A 15,966-nucleotide genomic window follows, 5' to 3' on the forward strand; every position below is an offset into this window, starting at 1 on the left:
CATGGCAGTGGTACTTCTATTATGTAGTGAGTTATTAATGAAAAACTTTGTCTGGAAACAGGGCACAGGGTTTAACAGTGTCGATAAGTGCACAGCAGCTTAACGAATTTGTGGTGGATTTTCTTTCACAGGTAATTTTAAAACCATGTTTGGAAGTTAACTTTCCTAATAGACGTTCTCTATTTCAAACAAAATATAATCCAGGAAAGATTGCATTTTAAGATATCAGATGAGATGATCACAGTGAGTGGTCTCTTCGATTTTTTTTTTTCCTTCTATACATATTTAAGTCCTAAAAATGAAAGAGCAACAAACATGTTCAGAAATATGTTTTTTATGATGAAAAGCATGTAAATATTTGAAAAAGATTTTTGTAATAAAAGAATGAATACAAAAGTTCACAGAGATTCTGTACTTTACTAAAAGTCTCATTCCCTACGTAAAAGCGCAAGCCCAAAGCCAGTTTCATCAACAAGTTTGTATACATTCTTATGTATGTCATCACTTCTTTACTTGAAAGGAGTCCAATGTGAATCAGTACACATCATGTTTTGTTAAATAAAATATTCTATTATACTTCCTTATTCTGTATGTTTATATATATAAAATGGCTCAATTAAGAAGAGGTGAGTGGGAAGAAATATGAATTCATGTTTTACAGATTACCCACCCACAAATGTACTTTAAAACTGTAATTAAAAGTAGGTAATTTTTAAAGTTTTGAAACCTGTCTTATAAATCATGACTTGCCATTTCTTCCTTCTGCTGGGAAGATTACTTTTTATCTTCTAAAGTTACAAAGCAATAAAGTTTTCCTCCCGGGTGGCTTTTATGGAGACACACAGTTTAATGGCATAGTGTTAGAAAAATGTATACTAAAACTTTTTTCATAGTCAGGACTAGTTGCAGAATCATATGTCTAACTTTCTGTTCTCTTATAAAAACTGTGGAGATAGTGGTACGCAAATGAAGTCCACGATCAGGGCAAATAAGTGAAGGAAGCATGGAATCTTCTCTAATAAAATTAATAAAATGTACTCTTAACAAAGTAATATCGGATACATTCTGATATTTTTCCAACCCAAATGAATATTCTTTATTTTTGTGCAATAGCAAGTTGAGTAATAGGCGACTATGTTTTAATTAAATTTCCAGGTAGAAACATTTGTTAAAAGTCCAAATTTAATTCAGCTGTAGCATTCCATAAAAGCAATAGTCGATTTGCTAAGCAAATTTTTGATGTATAGATCTCCTGCTTACACTTAATACTGTTTTTCATAAGCACTGCTGTGCTTTCACGTTCACTTACTGCACAGTCTCCCATCTACATATCCTGACCACGCCTTTGGGCCTTTGGTACTTCTATGGGCCACTTTATTTAAGAAATACACACTGGTTTAATTTCAGGAGACATTCAAACTTCCAGTGTCCTATTTAAACTGGTGCAACCTATTTTTAATGCATTTTAAAAGTAGTTTATTTCGATTCATCATAAACCTGCTCCTAAAGGTATAAACAGACAATCAGGAAAAACTACCCTAAATAAAAATGTAACCTACATTGAGAGGAAATGGATGGTAACAAACCAGTTATTAGCAGTTCAGTCTTGTGACTCAAGCAAGTCGTATAATGTATGACTTAACAGATTGAGTCTGGGAATGGAGAAGGGTTGCGTGCATGCGCGCACTGTGAGCCTTTCACTCGTTTCCATCGGTGCATCATGCAGTTGAAGGTGGGTTATTCACTGATGCACCTTTTTCAGTTTTGTGGAAAATCCTGAAAAAGCACAAAATGAAGAATGAGTCACCATTTCAGGCCGCAGAGCAGGAACTTAAATACATCCAAGTTTGCAGGCGTCCATGCTATTGCAGGCCAGGAGAGACAGATAATGGAAGCCAAGCTGCTTTCTCCTGGCAGTGTCACAAATCCATGGTGGTTAGCACTTGCGTGCAAGAACAGATGCAGTGAACTGTGGGCAACGGTTATTCGTAGGGGGAAAATTACTTATTTTGAAGGTCCCATCAAAGAAACTGCCCTGTCATTAGTCAAAGAAACGATGATTTAGGGCCACTGCCTTTAAGTGGTATTTCTGAATGCATGAGGCACACATGGATGGGAAAAGGGTGTACAGGAACGCAATGGCATAAGTGTTAGTAACCACCTCAGATTTCCTGTGGGGATGCTGAGAGAGCACGGTACATCAGAGCAGCTGCTGTGATGATGCCAAGAATCTTATTTTTGGTTTACAAGCCTTCTGTTAACAGTGTCCACGTTAGGAAATTGTATTCCTGCAACCATTCTTGCCTAGGTAAAGCAGTAAGTTTGGACATAAACGTCTAAAACTCTGAAGCAAACAGAGCAGTGCCCTGCTGAGTGCAGGTACTCTGCGTGCACCTTGAGATGTCAGACAGCTTCGACAGCACTCGAAGTTCCCTCCTTTGAAGGACTCGGCGCGTAAGGCAGCTGAGCCGCTACAGCCGACTGCCACGCTCGCTTTCGGTTCGCCCTAAGCGCCGAGAACAGCGCGCTGGCTGGCTGCAGCTACCCTCGCAGGGCGCTACCAAGGGAAGGCGAAGAGCGCGGCCGCGGCAGCTTCGCTACCGAAAGGTTAACGCGACTGTCGGACACTTCAGTTCCCAGCCTGCAAGCTCCCAACCCTCCGCAGCAGGGCTGCAGGCCTTCTCCACGCCTCAAACCTCCCTGCCAGAAGTCCCTACAGACACGATTAATGGCAGGCTCTTGCCTGGACACGCCGTCGCCCCTCGGCTTCCCGAGGCGGCCGGCGAGCAGCCCACCGCCCTCTCCCTCACGCCCCCGGCCCCCGCCCTCGCCCTCACCAACGGCCGGGGTCCGTTCCCGGACCCTGCCGGCCCGGGTCCGCGGCGCGGCCGGGCCCAGCCCCGGGGCAGCGAGGACGCCGCGGCACTCGCCGGCGGCGCGCTCTGCCCCCGCCCCCGCGGCGGGGGAGGAGGAAGCCGGCCCCTCCCAGAATGCCTCGCGCGCGGCAGAGGCCGGCGCGCTTGCGCGCTGCGCGGCCGGCTCCCAGCTCAGCGCAAGATGGCGGCGGGCGCCTCGGACCCCCTGGAAGAGATGCTGCTCTTCTCCGAGGAGGTGGACGAGAAGGCGGTCAGCGACCTGGTGGGCTCCTTGGAATCGCAGCTGGCCGGCGGCCGGGGCTCCGCCGAGGCGCCCCAGCCCAGGACCTCCGCCCCGTCCCAGCAGCAGCAGCAGCCGCAGCAGCAGCAGCAGCAGCACCAGGGGAGCCTAGCGGGGGGCAGCAGCCCCGTCCGGCAGCAGCAAGGGCATCCCGCGCCTCCTCCCGCTCCCGGGGCAGAGGAGGCGGCGGGGTGCCCCGGAGCCGCGGAGAGCCGAGCCCCTGCCCAGGGGCCGCTCCCGTCCCCCCCGGCGGCGGCAGCGGCGGCGGCGGCAGCGGCGGCGGCAGGGAGGGGAGTGAGTGTAAACAGTAGTAGTGTGCAGCAATCACATGGAGCGGCTCTCCTCGGCGGCGGCGGCGGCGGTAGCCCCGCCGCGCCCGCCGCCCCTGCCCCGCCGCAGCCCGCTGCCCCCCCGCCCGCCGGCGCCCCTGCCCAGCCTGTCAACAACCATGTGGCTGCCGGCGCCGCTGCCCGGGACGCGGGGAGCCCCAGCCCCGGCGGCAGCCCGCCCGCCGCCGACAGCGCGCCGCCGCAGCGCGCCCAGACGGCGGCCGCCGCGGGGGGGAGCGGGACCCCGGCGGGGGGCGGCGGGCCGGCGGGAGCGGCGGAGGGCGCCGCCGCCGCCACCGCGCCGCTCCCCGGCGAGGCGGCGCCCAACGGGGAGGGCGCCGGGGGCCGGCCGGCGGCAGTCCCACCAGTCAGCAGCCACGGCAGAGCCGACGCCGCCACAGCACAGACCAAGCCCGCGCACGGCCCGCTCCCCGCAGTAAACGCACTCAGTAACTCCGCCAGCCCCGCGGCCGTCCCGCCGGGACAGGGCTCGGTCGCCAACTGCGCCCCGCCGGCCCCCGCCGCCGCGGCCCCCGCCGCCGCGCCCAAGCCGGCGGTCAGCGCCGCGGGCGTCGCCAAGGCGGGCGCTGCCCTCCCCGTCGCCCCCGCCGCCCCCCAGGCCCTGTCGCCCAGGCCGGCGCTGGGCGCTGCCCCCAGGATCGTGGCCCCCCAGCTGATCGTGAGGCCGCCTCAGCAGACCACCATCCAGCTGCCCCCCGGCTTCACTATCCCGCCCGGTAAGTGGAACGCAGCCGTCGCGGGCTCGCCGCTCTTTCTAACCCTTTCTTCTTGGCCGAGGGATTTTTTGTGCGTGTGTGTGTCCTCAAAGTTGTCGCGTTGCCGCTGCTCGACGTGCTGGAGACAAAAGAAGAGCCACCTGTCTGAGGGAGACGTCGGACAAACGGGCTGCCGTTAATGAGGATGTAATTGGTACGGGACGGGCGGTTGCTAATGCAAAGTAATTATGACTGTTGGTTGACGAGTTACTGGGTTTGTCTTGGGGAGACAGCGGCAGTCACGGTAAGTTGTTTTGTAATGGTGTAGTGAGCAGTTGCGCGCGAGGTGAAAAGCTGGGGTGGTAGCTAAGGGTGATTTTATGTGCGTTTCGAAGGACTCTCTTTTCTGCTGTACTCTTGATAGTTTCGAAAAGTTTTCCTTCTCCAAAGAGCGTCTTCTGCCGTGAATCGGGTGGCAAGATACAGGCTAATTTGTGTAATTTAATCTAAAATTTGCGATTTCGGTGAGTGTGATGGTGTCAGTCTCCACTGCATCTGGGCAGTCTTCACATCACCGGATTTTACTTTTAACTCTGAAGTAACCGTTACGTCCTCTTAGTTTCTTAACTTTCACTTACTAAAAATGTAAGTTCAGCAAGGTTGCTAACTAACCAGAACAGCATCCCTTCATCCTAGTGATTCCTACTCTAACTGTGTATTGTTTTATCTGAAATTTTGAAGGGTTCTGTGGTCCCCTCCTTGGATTTCCATGTTGCAAAAAGTTGGTGACTTTGTGCCTTCTTGATTTAGGAGATGATTTAACGTTTGAACTGATTTTTATTTTTTGCTATTAATAGCATGATAATATGCGGAGCTATTGATGTAGTCTGACATAACTTCTTCCACCGTGTTTCTTACAATATTTTATATTGGCTAAGTGGAGCAAAAATCCGATGGTGTAGAAGCTTGCTTCTAAGTGAACTTTCAGTAGCTGGGTATTTGGCTATAGTTCATGAAAGTCCTGCTCCAGATTCTAATGCTCCAAACATAAAAACCTCAGTGGTTTCAGGAAGCCCTAACTAATTTGAAACAGGTAAGAGGTTGCTATTCAGACTATATTAGTGCCTTTAGCCTTTGATTTCCCGTTGTTAATCTGTTTGATAATCACTGTACACACGTGATAATGTGTATCATAACTTTGCATACTGTTTCTGAAGTTTCTTGTGTCAATACTTTGTTCTGCTACTTAATTTTCAAAGAGAAGAGGCAAAACAGAGCCCTTGAAAGCAAGCTGGTCCAAGATGTAGAAAATGTTATGGAAATAATGCTGTGGAAAGCTATAATTTGATTTTATTACAAGGTAGTTTGAAATCCATTAAATTTGCATAAACATGAAGAGAGTATGTTTTGAAATGAAGTTATTCAGAAAATACAATGTTATTTTTGACTTTATACTCTTCAAATTGGTGGATCGTTTATAATTAATTTTGAAACTCCTGTATTGTAAACTTCTGTTTAAAGCAGAAATTTAGAATCAGTTTTTGAGAGTAGATTATTTTAGCATGTAACATTCATAAGTTGTGTATTTCATCTTTATGTGGCTGACAGTAAGGAAAAATTAATCTCGTAATTTAACCAGATTCTAATATGTACATACTGCTCAGTAAAAGAAATTTCAAGTCCTTCAAACCAAATTAAAACATAACATTAATACATGAACATTTATGCATTTATAGTAGGAATTATGTCTGCAACTTTTAATGAAGTTGTGTGGCGTGTGTTGCAATTAATTTGTCCTTTCTATTAAATTCTTCTGAATTCAGATTTAGTTTTAGAAAATTGGAAGATAAATTAATAACACACCTGTGAGTCCGTGTAACGCAAATAGAACGTGTATTTTTTAATGCATGGTAGCCATTATCCTATGAGGATTTTTATATAAGGTTCACAACATAATCAGAGAAGTGACACCTGTTTGGCCTGTTGGCAATGTACTAATATTTGTGTGTCCAGATAGTTTAAGAATGGCATATACCAAATAAATCATCTGCTTACCGAATTTGCTACAAATACAAGCTGTGAGGTTTGGTGCTTAAATGGCTAATGGACCTTAAAAGATATCTTTTAAAAGAGTTTTTAGGGGTTTTCTTTCAACTTCTCTTTTAAAAATTACTCTCTGGGCTTTGAAAGAGGGTTATGATCATGGCTTTTGGATGTGGTCCTTGCTGTCACTCTCTATGCCTTTTACCTTAAAGCTTGATTTCCACAAATCTTTAGTTTGTAGTGGCAGAAATTTGCCTTCTGTTTGTGCTTTTAGCAGTGAAGGTTGGCTGGAAGCACCTAAGACTACGTGAGTGAGGGCTTTTATTGGTGCTGATGTTCACTCACATGTTCATGCCAGGATTGGGATTTGTGTTTCTGTGTCAGAGACTGAAAGACAGACTTTCCTGGTATAGGTTACTTCTAAAATTTGTTACTTGCTATAATAGTGTTCAGATTTCTTCATCCTCATGGTATGTTGCAAACCACGTCCCTTTACTGAGGTGTGTTTTTTTTTCTGGGAAGTTAATAATTAGAAGTGGATGTATGCTTTTACCTTCTTCATTTTCCCTTTACAATTTAAAAAATACATATGAAGCAAGTTGCACGTAGAGGTAAGTTGTAGAAAAAATGTCTGCTGAGACTGTTATCAGCAGAATAAAAGTGACTTCCTAGATTCTTATTTTTTGGTTCTTCAGTAGTTGCAGGCAAGATGTTTTTCTGTTTACAGACCCATTATATCCTGTCTAGGTTAAATGATTAAAATGTATTCTGGAACTAACTTGGAATTTCTTTTTAAATAATCTGGCTGGGCAACTGCTTCTTAGTTCTGAGTGAGCTAGAAGAAGCACATTACATGCTTTGCAGTGATCTTGAATAAGTGTGAAGCTCCAGGTGATGCAGGGACCAACTTAGCCCTTGTCTCCCCTTTTCTGACCTGCTGATTGTGGAAAACTTACGGCAAAACTTGATGGCACTGGCTCTGTTGTGTAGAAGGCCTCTATTTGTGAAATGTGTTACTAGAAAACAGTCTGAAAATATTATCATTTACTTCCAGGAAGTGTTAGAAAACACTTGCCAAGTACTCTGTTAATTTTAAAACAATACCTTTGGTGTTTTCCTAAAATATCTGCACTTCTATCATTTTGTGCTGAGGAGCGGTTGTGTTGGTTCTCTGCATTTGACAATACTTTGGTTTTGATGTCTAAACCACAGGTAGTGCCTCCCAATACGGTGATGGTGGGTACCAAATAAATTCATGTGTTAATGCTTGATGATTAACTAAATCCCAAATACTGTATACTCGGAAACATGTCTGGCCTAATGTTTGCATGTACACATCCCCTAAAGCTGTTGTTTTAGTAAAGCTCTCATGTCATTGTCCCTGGTATGTTCATACTGAATTCTGTTCTCAGCTACTGGATTGTTGTTATAGTTTACTTTTAATGAATGTTTCTTTCTAATTTTATTCTGCTGACCCTGGCTAGGCTGCTGAAAGTCGCTGTGTGCCTATACACTCAAGTGATCATTTTTTTCATCACTGTTATCCATAAACTGCAGTTATTGGAATTCCAAACTGAACTGGGTGTTAGTTTTTGTCTGCTAGTAGGGGCTCCTTTTCTTCTTTGAAATAAAATCTCATGTTACACCAGAATAAAAAAAAATATAGTATAAAGAAAAATGTACAGAACTATACATTAATTTTATTCTGTATTCCGTAGTTAGATATTCTTTAGATATTATTCTTCATATTATTGTTTATTCTCTAGTTATTGTTACTTTGTTCTCATTAGGTATGGTATTGGTGCGCACGGATGCTGGACAGCTTGTAATGGTGCCTCAGCAGGCTCTAGCACAGGCTCAAATGCAGGCTCAAGTACAAACACAGGGACAGGGTCCTGCCAGCATTTCGCCTAGACTTTCAGTGCCCACAACTGGCCCTGTTTTTCGCCTATCAACAGCTCAGGTATGTCTGGCTTGATTTCACTGTTGTGCATTACGTTTGCCTCTGTCTTACACATTATTAGCTCATATGTTTTTGCAAATATGCTTTCCTCCCCTTTTTTTTTCCGTGAAAACAGGAAGTACTTATTCAAATGCAGTTTATTTTCTGAGGCCTAGGAATTTTTTTTTGTATTTCAGAAAAAATCTCTCAAGACCTAGTTCAGACTGTGAGATCGTTGGGGGCTAGAAGGCTCAGTCTTAGCCAGAACTTAGTTTGGAGTGGTTCAGTAAGTGCCTCTTGTTCTTCTGAATCGGAAGCATTGTGGTATCCCAGCATGCTGAATGGATGCATGGGATAGCTGGATTTCACAAGAAATTAGAAAAGAAAAAGCCAAGCACATTCAATACAAGGATTTGCAATAATTAGCTTTTCTAATACACTTTATTCAAAAGAAAGGTTTGATTCCTTTGATTTACCTCTGGGTGTGATCTGTCTACACTTAGATTTGTCTGTGTCGTGACTACATTTCCTTTTTTACGTGGATTGATAGGATAGCATGCTTTCCTACCCCATGCTCTTCAGTGGAGGGTGTTTATTTCAACTCAGAACTGGTTTATTTTCAAGGGTGAAGATGTATTGTGTTTTAAATTACTTGGTAGGCTGCACTGGTTTAAAGCTTTGTAGGGAGGCTCTTTAGCTTTGGGCCATTTGGGGCTAGAGCTGAACTATCTTACTAAAATGTAGAGGCAAACATCTTTGGATGTTAGTACAGGGCAGCTGTGCCATAATAACAATAGGCAGAGTTTAAGGTAGTTTTGCTTAAGGTCTGTGTTTGCAGAAGCAATAAGTAATTCTGAGGTAGAAATTGATGAATAGGGTGCCTTTGTAATTTTTTTAATTGATTGTTGTATAGGTTGCCTGAAATAACTTAAACATGTATTTCCTGATGTTTAACACTTGATTACTGTCCCATTATATGCTTTGTGCATTACACCATATTTATAGTCTAAACCATTATTAATTCAAAACTGAAAACCATGATACACTTTTCAGAAGTGAAGGAAGCCAGCATAAAATTGGAGAATTGAAAATAAATTAATAACATGAGGCGATCTAAAACACAGACTAGCCAACTAGAAAGTAAGTTTTAGAAATGAGTGTCACTAGGAATATTGTAGCTCAATGGATTGTATCTCAGGAAAGACATAAATAAAAGCCTGGAAGCACTTGAAGAACTTTATGCTCTTAGAAAACAGGTAAGTGCAGTATTGGATGGAATTTGTAAAAGAAGTATTCACAGAGGGCAGCTATTTAATGTTTAAATTTGTGATATCTGGAAGTATTCACAGAGGGCAGCTATTTAATGTTTAAATTTGTGATATCTGGAAGGATAAGAAGACTTGTAGAAGCCTTCAAAGATAAATGTATGTCAGGAAGAATAAACACAGAGATAAGCCTGTGTTAATTTTGAGATTTTTTGACTAGTTTGATGACAACAAAAATCCAGACAAGTTCTTCTTTTGAGTTTGTATGTTTGTTTTTGGTTGTTTGGGGCTTTCTTTTTAAGTACAACCAGTTCTTTAGCAGTGACTACAAAGGACTGTATAGCACACATTCTAGCAATGGGTCCTGAGACAAGTGCATAGCATAAATGCGAAACAGAAATTGTGGGGTGGGACGGGACTGTACCAAGAATATGATCTCAGTCTGTTAAAATGAGTTAGTTTTAGCTGTTTGTTTCATACTGCTAGTTTTCATGTAACTTTAATTGCTGTGGCCAGCATGCAGAATTAAAATTCAGAGTGGGAACATTTACAGGAAATTAAATATTAACAAATTGTAGTTTGAAAACATTTGAGGAATACATCTTTATTATACATAGACTCTTAGGAAGCATACAAAAACGTAGACCCGACTGCTTGGCTGTGTGTGTTCAGTCTTTATTAGAAGACTGGAGTTTGGATTCCAAAGTCAACCTTCAGATGTGTGCACAGCAAATGTTGGGAGTTGATCATGTTGGCCATAGGCAGCTGTTCTTTAGTTATATGAAGCAGTTAAGATTGCAGAAAGTGTATAATCTGACTTGCTGGATTTATATAAATGTAAAACTGTGAGGATACTGCATGTTCATGTGTTTGTAGAGATATATAAAATCTGAAGGAGTTCAGGTATTAGAAAGATGTAATTGTTTTTGTGCAGGGTTCTGCCCAGATAAATACCCCACTGCATTATAGGTATTTCTTTACACTTGTTAGTGCTAATAAGCTGGTTGAGAATAGAGGAAACCAGCAAGGCCTTATGAATGATGAATGTCTTACAGGATGCAAAAGTTTGATTATTTTAGCATAGCGGGATTAGAATCATGGTATTTTACCTTGTCAGGATTCATCTCCGTTGACAGATTGTTTCGGTAGCTGCCCAAACTATACTGCCTCATTTCTTTATTTGTTATAATTAACAAGGATGAGAAATAATACTGTCCTTGGGAAATTTACATTGAACTTCTATGACTCCGCATGTGATCTGCAGACTCTTCTTTCATTTTGACAGTGCTTATGTTTTATATATTTTTGACCTTAGAGTGTACTTTAAAAGTGGTGGTTGACAGCCTTTTAAAACCAGGTTGTAAAGGTTTAAATTCTAAAGGTTTATAATACCAGAGCTAGACACTAGACTTTTATTTGATTAGGTAGATGGTTTATAACCAGACAGTATTCATTGGCTTTCTGGAGGAAATTTCCAATGACAAATATTATGCTAAGGTTTTAGAATTGTTAGTTATTTGTTTGAGTAGTCATTATGATTAATCAAGAAAAGGGATCAAATTCTAAAATGCAGGAAATTGTGTGTCTTGAAAAAATTTTTTTCAGTGAGTTTATAATTAAGCTTTTTTCTTGCAGAATCAAATTCTGATGTGTCAGAAAGCTAAATTGTGTGAATTAAAATTTTCAGTAGAAATTTAACATGTATGGAAAAGAGTGTCTTATGTTTCTATGCCTATAAAGTGTAATATTCAAGAGTCCTAATCTCCACTGTGACTGAAACTCAGAAAAATTGCGTGTGCCATTAGCTCAGGACAGACAACATAAACATTAATTGCTTGAGTCCTGCAAAATAGTTTGCAAGATTGATGAACATTGCAGGCTATGCAGTTTTAACCTCTAGAACATCAAATACTTCTCTCTCCAATATGTTAGTGGAATGATTGTTATTTTATTATGCAGAGCTCAAATTTACTATTGTGTTTGTATTCAGTTATTTTAAGATAGCTTTATTTGGATTAAAATGCAGGGTGCTTTAAATGTGTAGAGTTTAGTGATGTACTTAGGTCAGGGAGTTTGTGTTTTACTCTGCTTTTACCTACGTAGAAAGTCTATGCGGGTGGAAATTTGCAGTCTGCCGTAAGTGTTCTAGGAAATAGTATCTTACTATGAGGAACATGTCAGAAAAAGGCATAGCTTTCATGCTTCATGGGTATTATGGTTGCTTTTCTTCAGATTGTCCTAATTTCTAGGCAGTGTCAAGTGTCACAAGTTACTCAGCAAAGTGATTGTTTTCAGTGTTAATTTGTATATACACTGTAAATAATTATTGTGTTAAGAAAGTGTGTTATGAGCTATGTAGTTAGATGTAAAACACAGGTTATTAAATAACATGCCAAAGAAATTGCAAAAGCTGACAGTTAGTTTTGGCAACTCATTAAGAAGTGTTGAGAGTAATAACTGGAGAATATAAGATGAATTATGAATTAATTTTTTTAAAAATTACAAGTAAGATTGTCTGAAAAATTACCAAAGTGTTCATCTAAATTTGAAAGCTCTTTGAATCTCTCAGCTTGACAACTAAGGTAATTCCTCCTTCACTCTCAAAAAAGGAGGAGGAGAAAACAAGGCAATGTTTTAAATGTTCTTAAATGAGAATGACTTGATAGATACATACAGAGCTGTCCAGATTCTAAACTACTTCTGCAGCCCCATAATACAGTGAGATTTTTTTTTCCCTATATCCCAGGGCCATCATTTCCTACATCTTCTTCCAGCTGTTTGGGAGGAAAAAAATCAGGTTTCCCATGAAAATTCCTCTAGCTTCCGCAGCCGGGCTTATATCCAGGACAGTATGTGAGGAAGGAGACACCTTTCTCTAGGAACAATGGAAGCTGCTGAAATAGAAAAACCGTAGTCTGTTTTCCCTTAGGATTTAGTATATGGGCTTAGGATAATGCTTTCCTTAAAGACAGTGGCTTTATCCTTACATGTTGCATTGCTGAAGGTTCAGAAGTCAAATGTTTGTATACAGTAGTATTTACCTTTGTAGGGAGTTGATACAGCCATCCCTCTTCCCTTCCCAAGTTTAAAAAAAGGTATATTTTGATTGCAGTGTGAAACACAAAAGTTCAGAAAGATTAAGATACATAACTTCCCATTCATCCTACATTAATCTCTTCTGTACACGGCAGTGAATTACAGTCTTTGCATGATAAATGCACAAAGATAAAAGCTTCAGCTAGGCAATCAAGGCACACAATTGATGTTGCACAGCAGACTATCTGACATTTCTTACATTTCAAGTGCTTGGCTTTGCTATTTAAGTTGTTTGACTTCTATTGTTTGTAATACCTTTATCTCATTTTTTGTAGCTTTTAGGAGTAGAGGATGTAAGCAAATGTAGTACAGCTTTGGGAACAATTTCGCATTAGGTTCTTGGAAGAAGATAGGCAAATCCATTTTGAAAGGAAGACGGGTTCTTCTTGACTCTTAGGTGGGGTAATCTTTGATTAGACATTTAGTTATGCTTCTCTCAATTGCTGCTCTGTAAAATGGGAATACAATCTGCTTGTTTCAATTCCTAGTGGAGTTCTGGAAAACTGGCTAATTGGGATAAGCAAGTACCTTGTAGGAAGGGTCTCAGTTCTGATGAGTTTAATGCCAAGCTCAAAGGCTCTGGAGCATGGGCATGTGTCCCAAAATGATGGACTGTGTCTGAAGCACAGAGTTAGAAGTACTGAAATGGATTCAGTCAAAAGAATCAGAATCTGAAAATAACAGAATAGTACAGAGAAAGCAGTAATTGAGAGAAGTACCTGTAATAGGAAGATGTACTTGATATTTTAATGATCTTTTACATTTACAGTCTTTCTGGTTTCTTTAAGTAAAATATTCAAGAAAAGCATGAATAGGTACAATTGTACCATGTAATAGTTTTAGTATAGGTCCAATTATAAGATTGTGTAGGACTGTGATGGGGGGATATTAACTACAGCTAACTATGCTTTGTTTTTTTTAAAGGCAAAAATCATTGCAAAATATTCAGGTATATAAACCCAAAACATTTTTCATATTGTGAATGTAAATTCATCTTATTGGTGCAGCTGTGAGAGGCTTGCCTTTTTTAAATTGGTATCTCATGTTTTACATCGAAGTACTTGGTCTTCCATGACTATTATTTTATAATAATCTTTTGATGCATTAAGAAATACAATTTTGTTGTACTGTGAGTGGTTTTTCAGTGATAACGTGCTTGTTTGAAAAAACATATTTAATGAAATAAAAAAAGATTTGGATGTTTAAAGCAAACATTGGTTTGAGTTAACTGTGCATAATTTTGGTTGAACAATTTTCTCTTTCCTCATGATTTTAGTTTCCTTTTTAGTTTTTGATTGACATTAATTTTAGCTGAATATTAAAAAATTATTAATGTTGCCAAAAATTTATCTGCTATAGGATCTTAGTTAAGGTACAGGATTTTTAGGAAACAAGCTATAATTAGATGGAACTTCGGTTGATCTTACAAAATTTTGTTATTTGACCTGCTTGTAATACAAGAATCCATAAGCATGGATTTGCTTGCATTACTATATTCTTCAGAGATAATAAGTAGATTCGGAAGTCTTTTAAAAACTGATTATTTGGATTGCATTAAATTTTTGCCTCTGTATCTTGTTTTGAAGCTTATACTTGTGAAATTATGAAAAATAGGTAGGTGCTGCCATCTAGTTTTTCTTTGCTGTGCTGCTTTTTTTATCAACGTTTTTCATTTGTACTGTTTATGGCTTTTCATGCTTTTGATGCAGATTTTGTTTGCTGGTTTTCAGTGTCTTAATACCCAGTTGGGTTTACATTCATAACCAAAAAGCAAAAAATAAATTACTTATTTTAAATTATTTTTAATTAAAATTATTTTATGTTAGTTACAAAATTAAAGTGCTTCTGTACACCAGGGATATAAAGTGAGTATCATACAGGGAAGACCAATGTTAGCCTCGCCCGTAATATTTTATTACAGAGTATCTGTTATTGGAACTTTCAAATCAGGTATATATTGGAATTTTCATGAGACAGCTGCTGAAGATGGGTTTGGTCTTAGAGTTTACTAATGTTTTTGTTTCAAGTTTGATTCAAGATGTGTTTTCCAGTATTAAGTTGCTTTGTATATTTTTAGTGATCAGAAAACGTAGTGTAAAGTTACCTGTAAAGTTTGATGGTTTAGTCCAAATATTTAGGCACATAAGTGGGCTACTTAACAATTCTTCTGCTACAAATATGGTTACCAATCACATGAATTTTGTTTTCATTGCATAAATAGTCTGATCAATATATATCTATGTATTTTAAAGAAAATGACAATTCTAGCTTTGTTTTTTCTGGCTTTAGGCATTTTTCTAACTTATACTCTTCAGAATTTCGGCTTCATGATATAAACTTTACTGATTTGTTTTCTATGTTTTGATATTCACTTTCTGTTAAGTTTCACTTTACCATCCTTCTTTAAAATGAAAAAACAGCGTCTTTTGAACTTGCGAAAAGTGCTGAATCATCTGCTCTGGAAGTGGCTACATTTTTGCTATGAAATGTGCTCAATGCACGCAACAGCAGCTTAGTCTTTGCCATCACGTGTGATGTTGAGAGCAGTTCTAAACTTGGCTGACGTTTCACAAGCTGCTGTTCTTGCTAAAGCAGAACCTTTCAAATCTGAGATAGTTCTGATAATATGCTGTGTCTGTATTTTCAGCAGTGTTTGTATTTTTATGTTGTTTTTTAGTTTTGGTAATCTTTTTTCTTGTTTATTGATCTCTTTCTTCCTTTCTTTTTTTTTTACTGTTTTTCACACCCTTACTGCTTTTCTGACAAATGTTTTACTTTTTGCAGAAATTTTAAGCAAATTGATAAATCTTTGTTGTTGCCTGAGGTGCATTATCATTATTATCAAATAAGCTATTCTATGCTATTTCTTTTGTATAGACAGTTTTGGGGCTGCTTGTGCAATATTCTGGAGAAGACATTTGTGTTAGCAGGGCAGGTAGGTTGGAAGGTCAGAGAAAGTAGAAGATGTGTGGTCTTGACTGTGCTTTAACCACAAAACCCTTTTCCTTCCTTTCCTTCATGGTGAGTGAATCTTTTCTGTATAAGCAGATAATAAGTTCTCACTACTTAAAAATTCTACTGTTTACATTTTCATAGCGTTAACATATCTTTTAAAACTTTTTAGAAAACACTTAAACATTAGTAAGGCTGTAAAATTAAACATGCAAAGATTAGGAAATGCTATAAAGAAGGTTCCTGAGCAATCTAGTAGTGGCTCCCGTGTGCATATGCATTATGCTGCATGACCACATACTACTGTTATTTTTAATTTCTACAGTGTGTAGGCTGGACAGTCTTAATGAAGAATTATGTAATATTTTTTCTCCATTGTTCAGTGGGTTGCTTCAGGCTTATTTGCTGCACACTATCTAAGCCCCCCTCTGAAGTGGGACTTAATAACCAAGCAGGTTTTTTTGTGA

At 40.3% G+C, this 15,966-nt stretch overlaps 1 protein-coding gene and 1 long non-coding RNA gene across 2 annotated transcripts in view; one reads left to right on the top strand and one right to left on the bottom strand.

Annotated features, from left to right (window-relative positions):
* Positions 1-318: 318 nt before the first annotated feature.
* Positions 319-2,932, bottom strand: LOC115345821. Its single transcript, XR_005933165.1, has 2 exons — positions 2,162-2,932; positions 319-1,776 (listed from the first exon to the last, which is right to left on the bottom strand). It is a non-coding gene; the product is annotated as an uncharacterized LOC115345821 (long non-coding RNA).
* Positions 2,933-3,011: 79 nt separating this feature from the next.
* Positions 3,012-15,966, top strand: part of LOC115345659 (transcription initiation factor TFIID subunit 4-like) — a 151,797-nt gene continuing 138,842 nt past the window's right edge. Inside the window, exons 1-2 of the mRNA XM_030024824.2 lie at positions 3,012-4,222; positions 8,035-8,207. Coding sequence (XP_029880684.1) covers positions 3,058-4,222; positions 8,035-8,207 — 1,338 coding nt within the window. The 5' untranslated portion in view covers positions 3,012-3,057. The remainder of the gene's footprint in view (positions 4,223-8,034; positions 8,208-15,966) is intronic.

The sequence above is a fragment of the Aquila chrysaetos genome, chromosome 9 (assembly GCF_900496995.4).
Source record: "Aquila chrysaetos chrysaetos chromosome 9, bAquChr1.4, whole genome shotgun sequence".
Classification (NCBI taxonomy): domain Eukaryota; kingdom Metazoa; phylum Chordata; class Aves; order Accipitriformes; family Accipitridae; genus Aquila; species Aquila chrysaetos.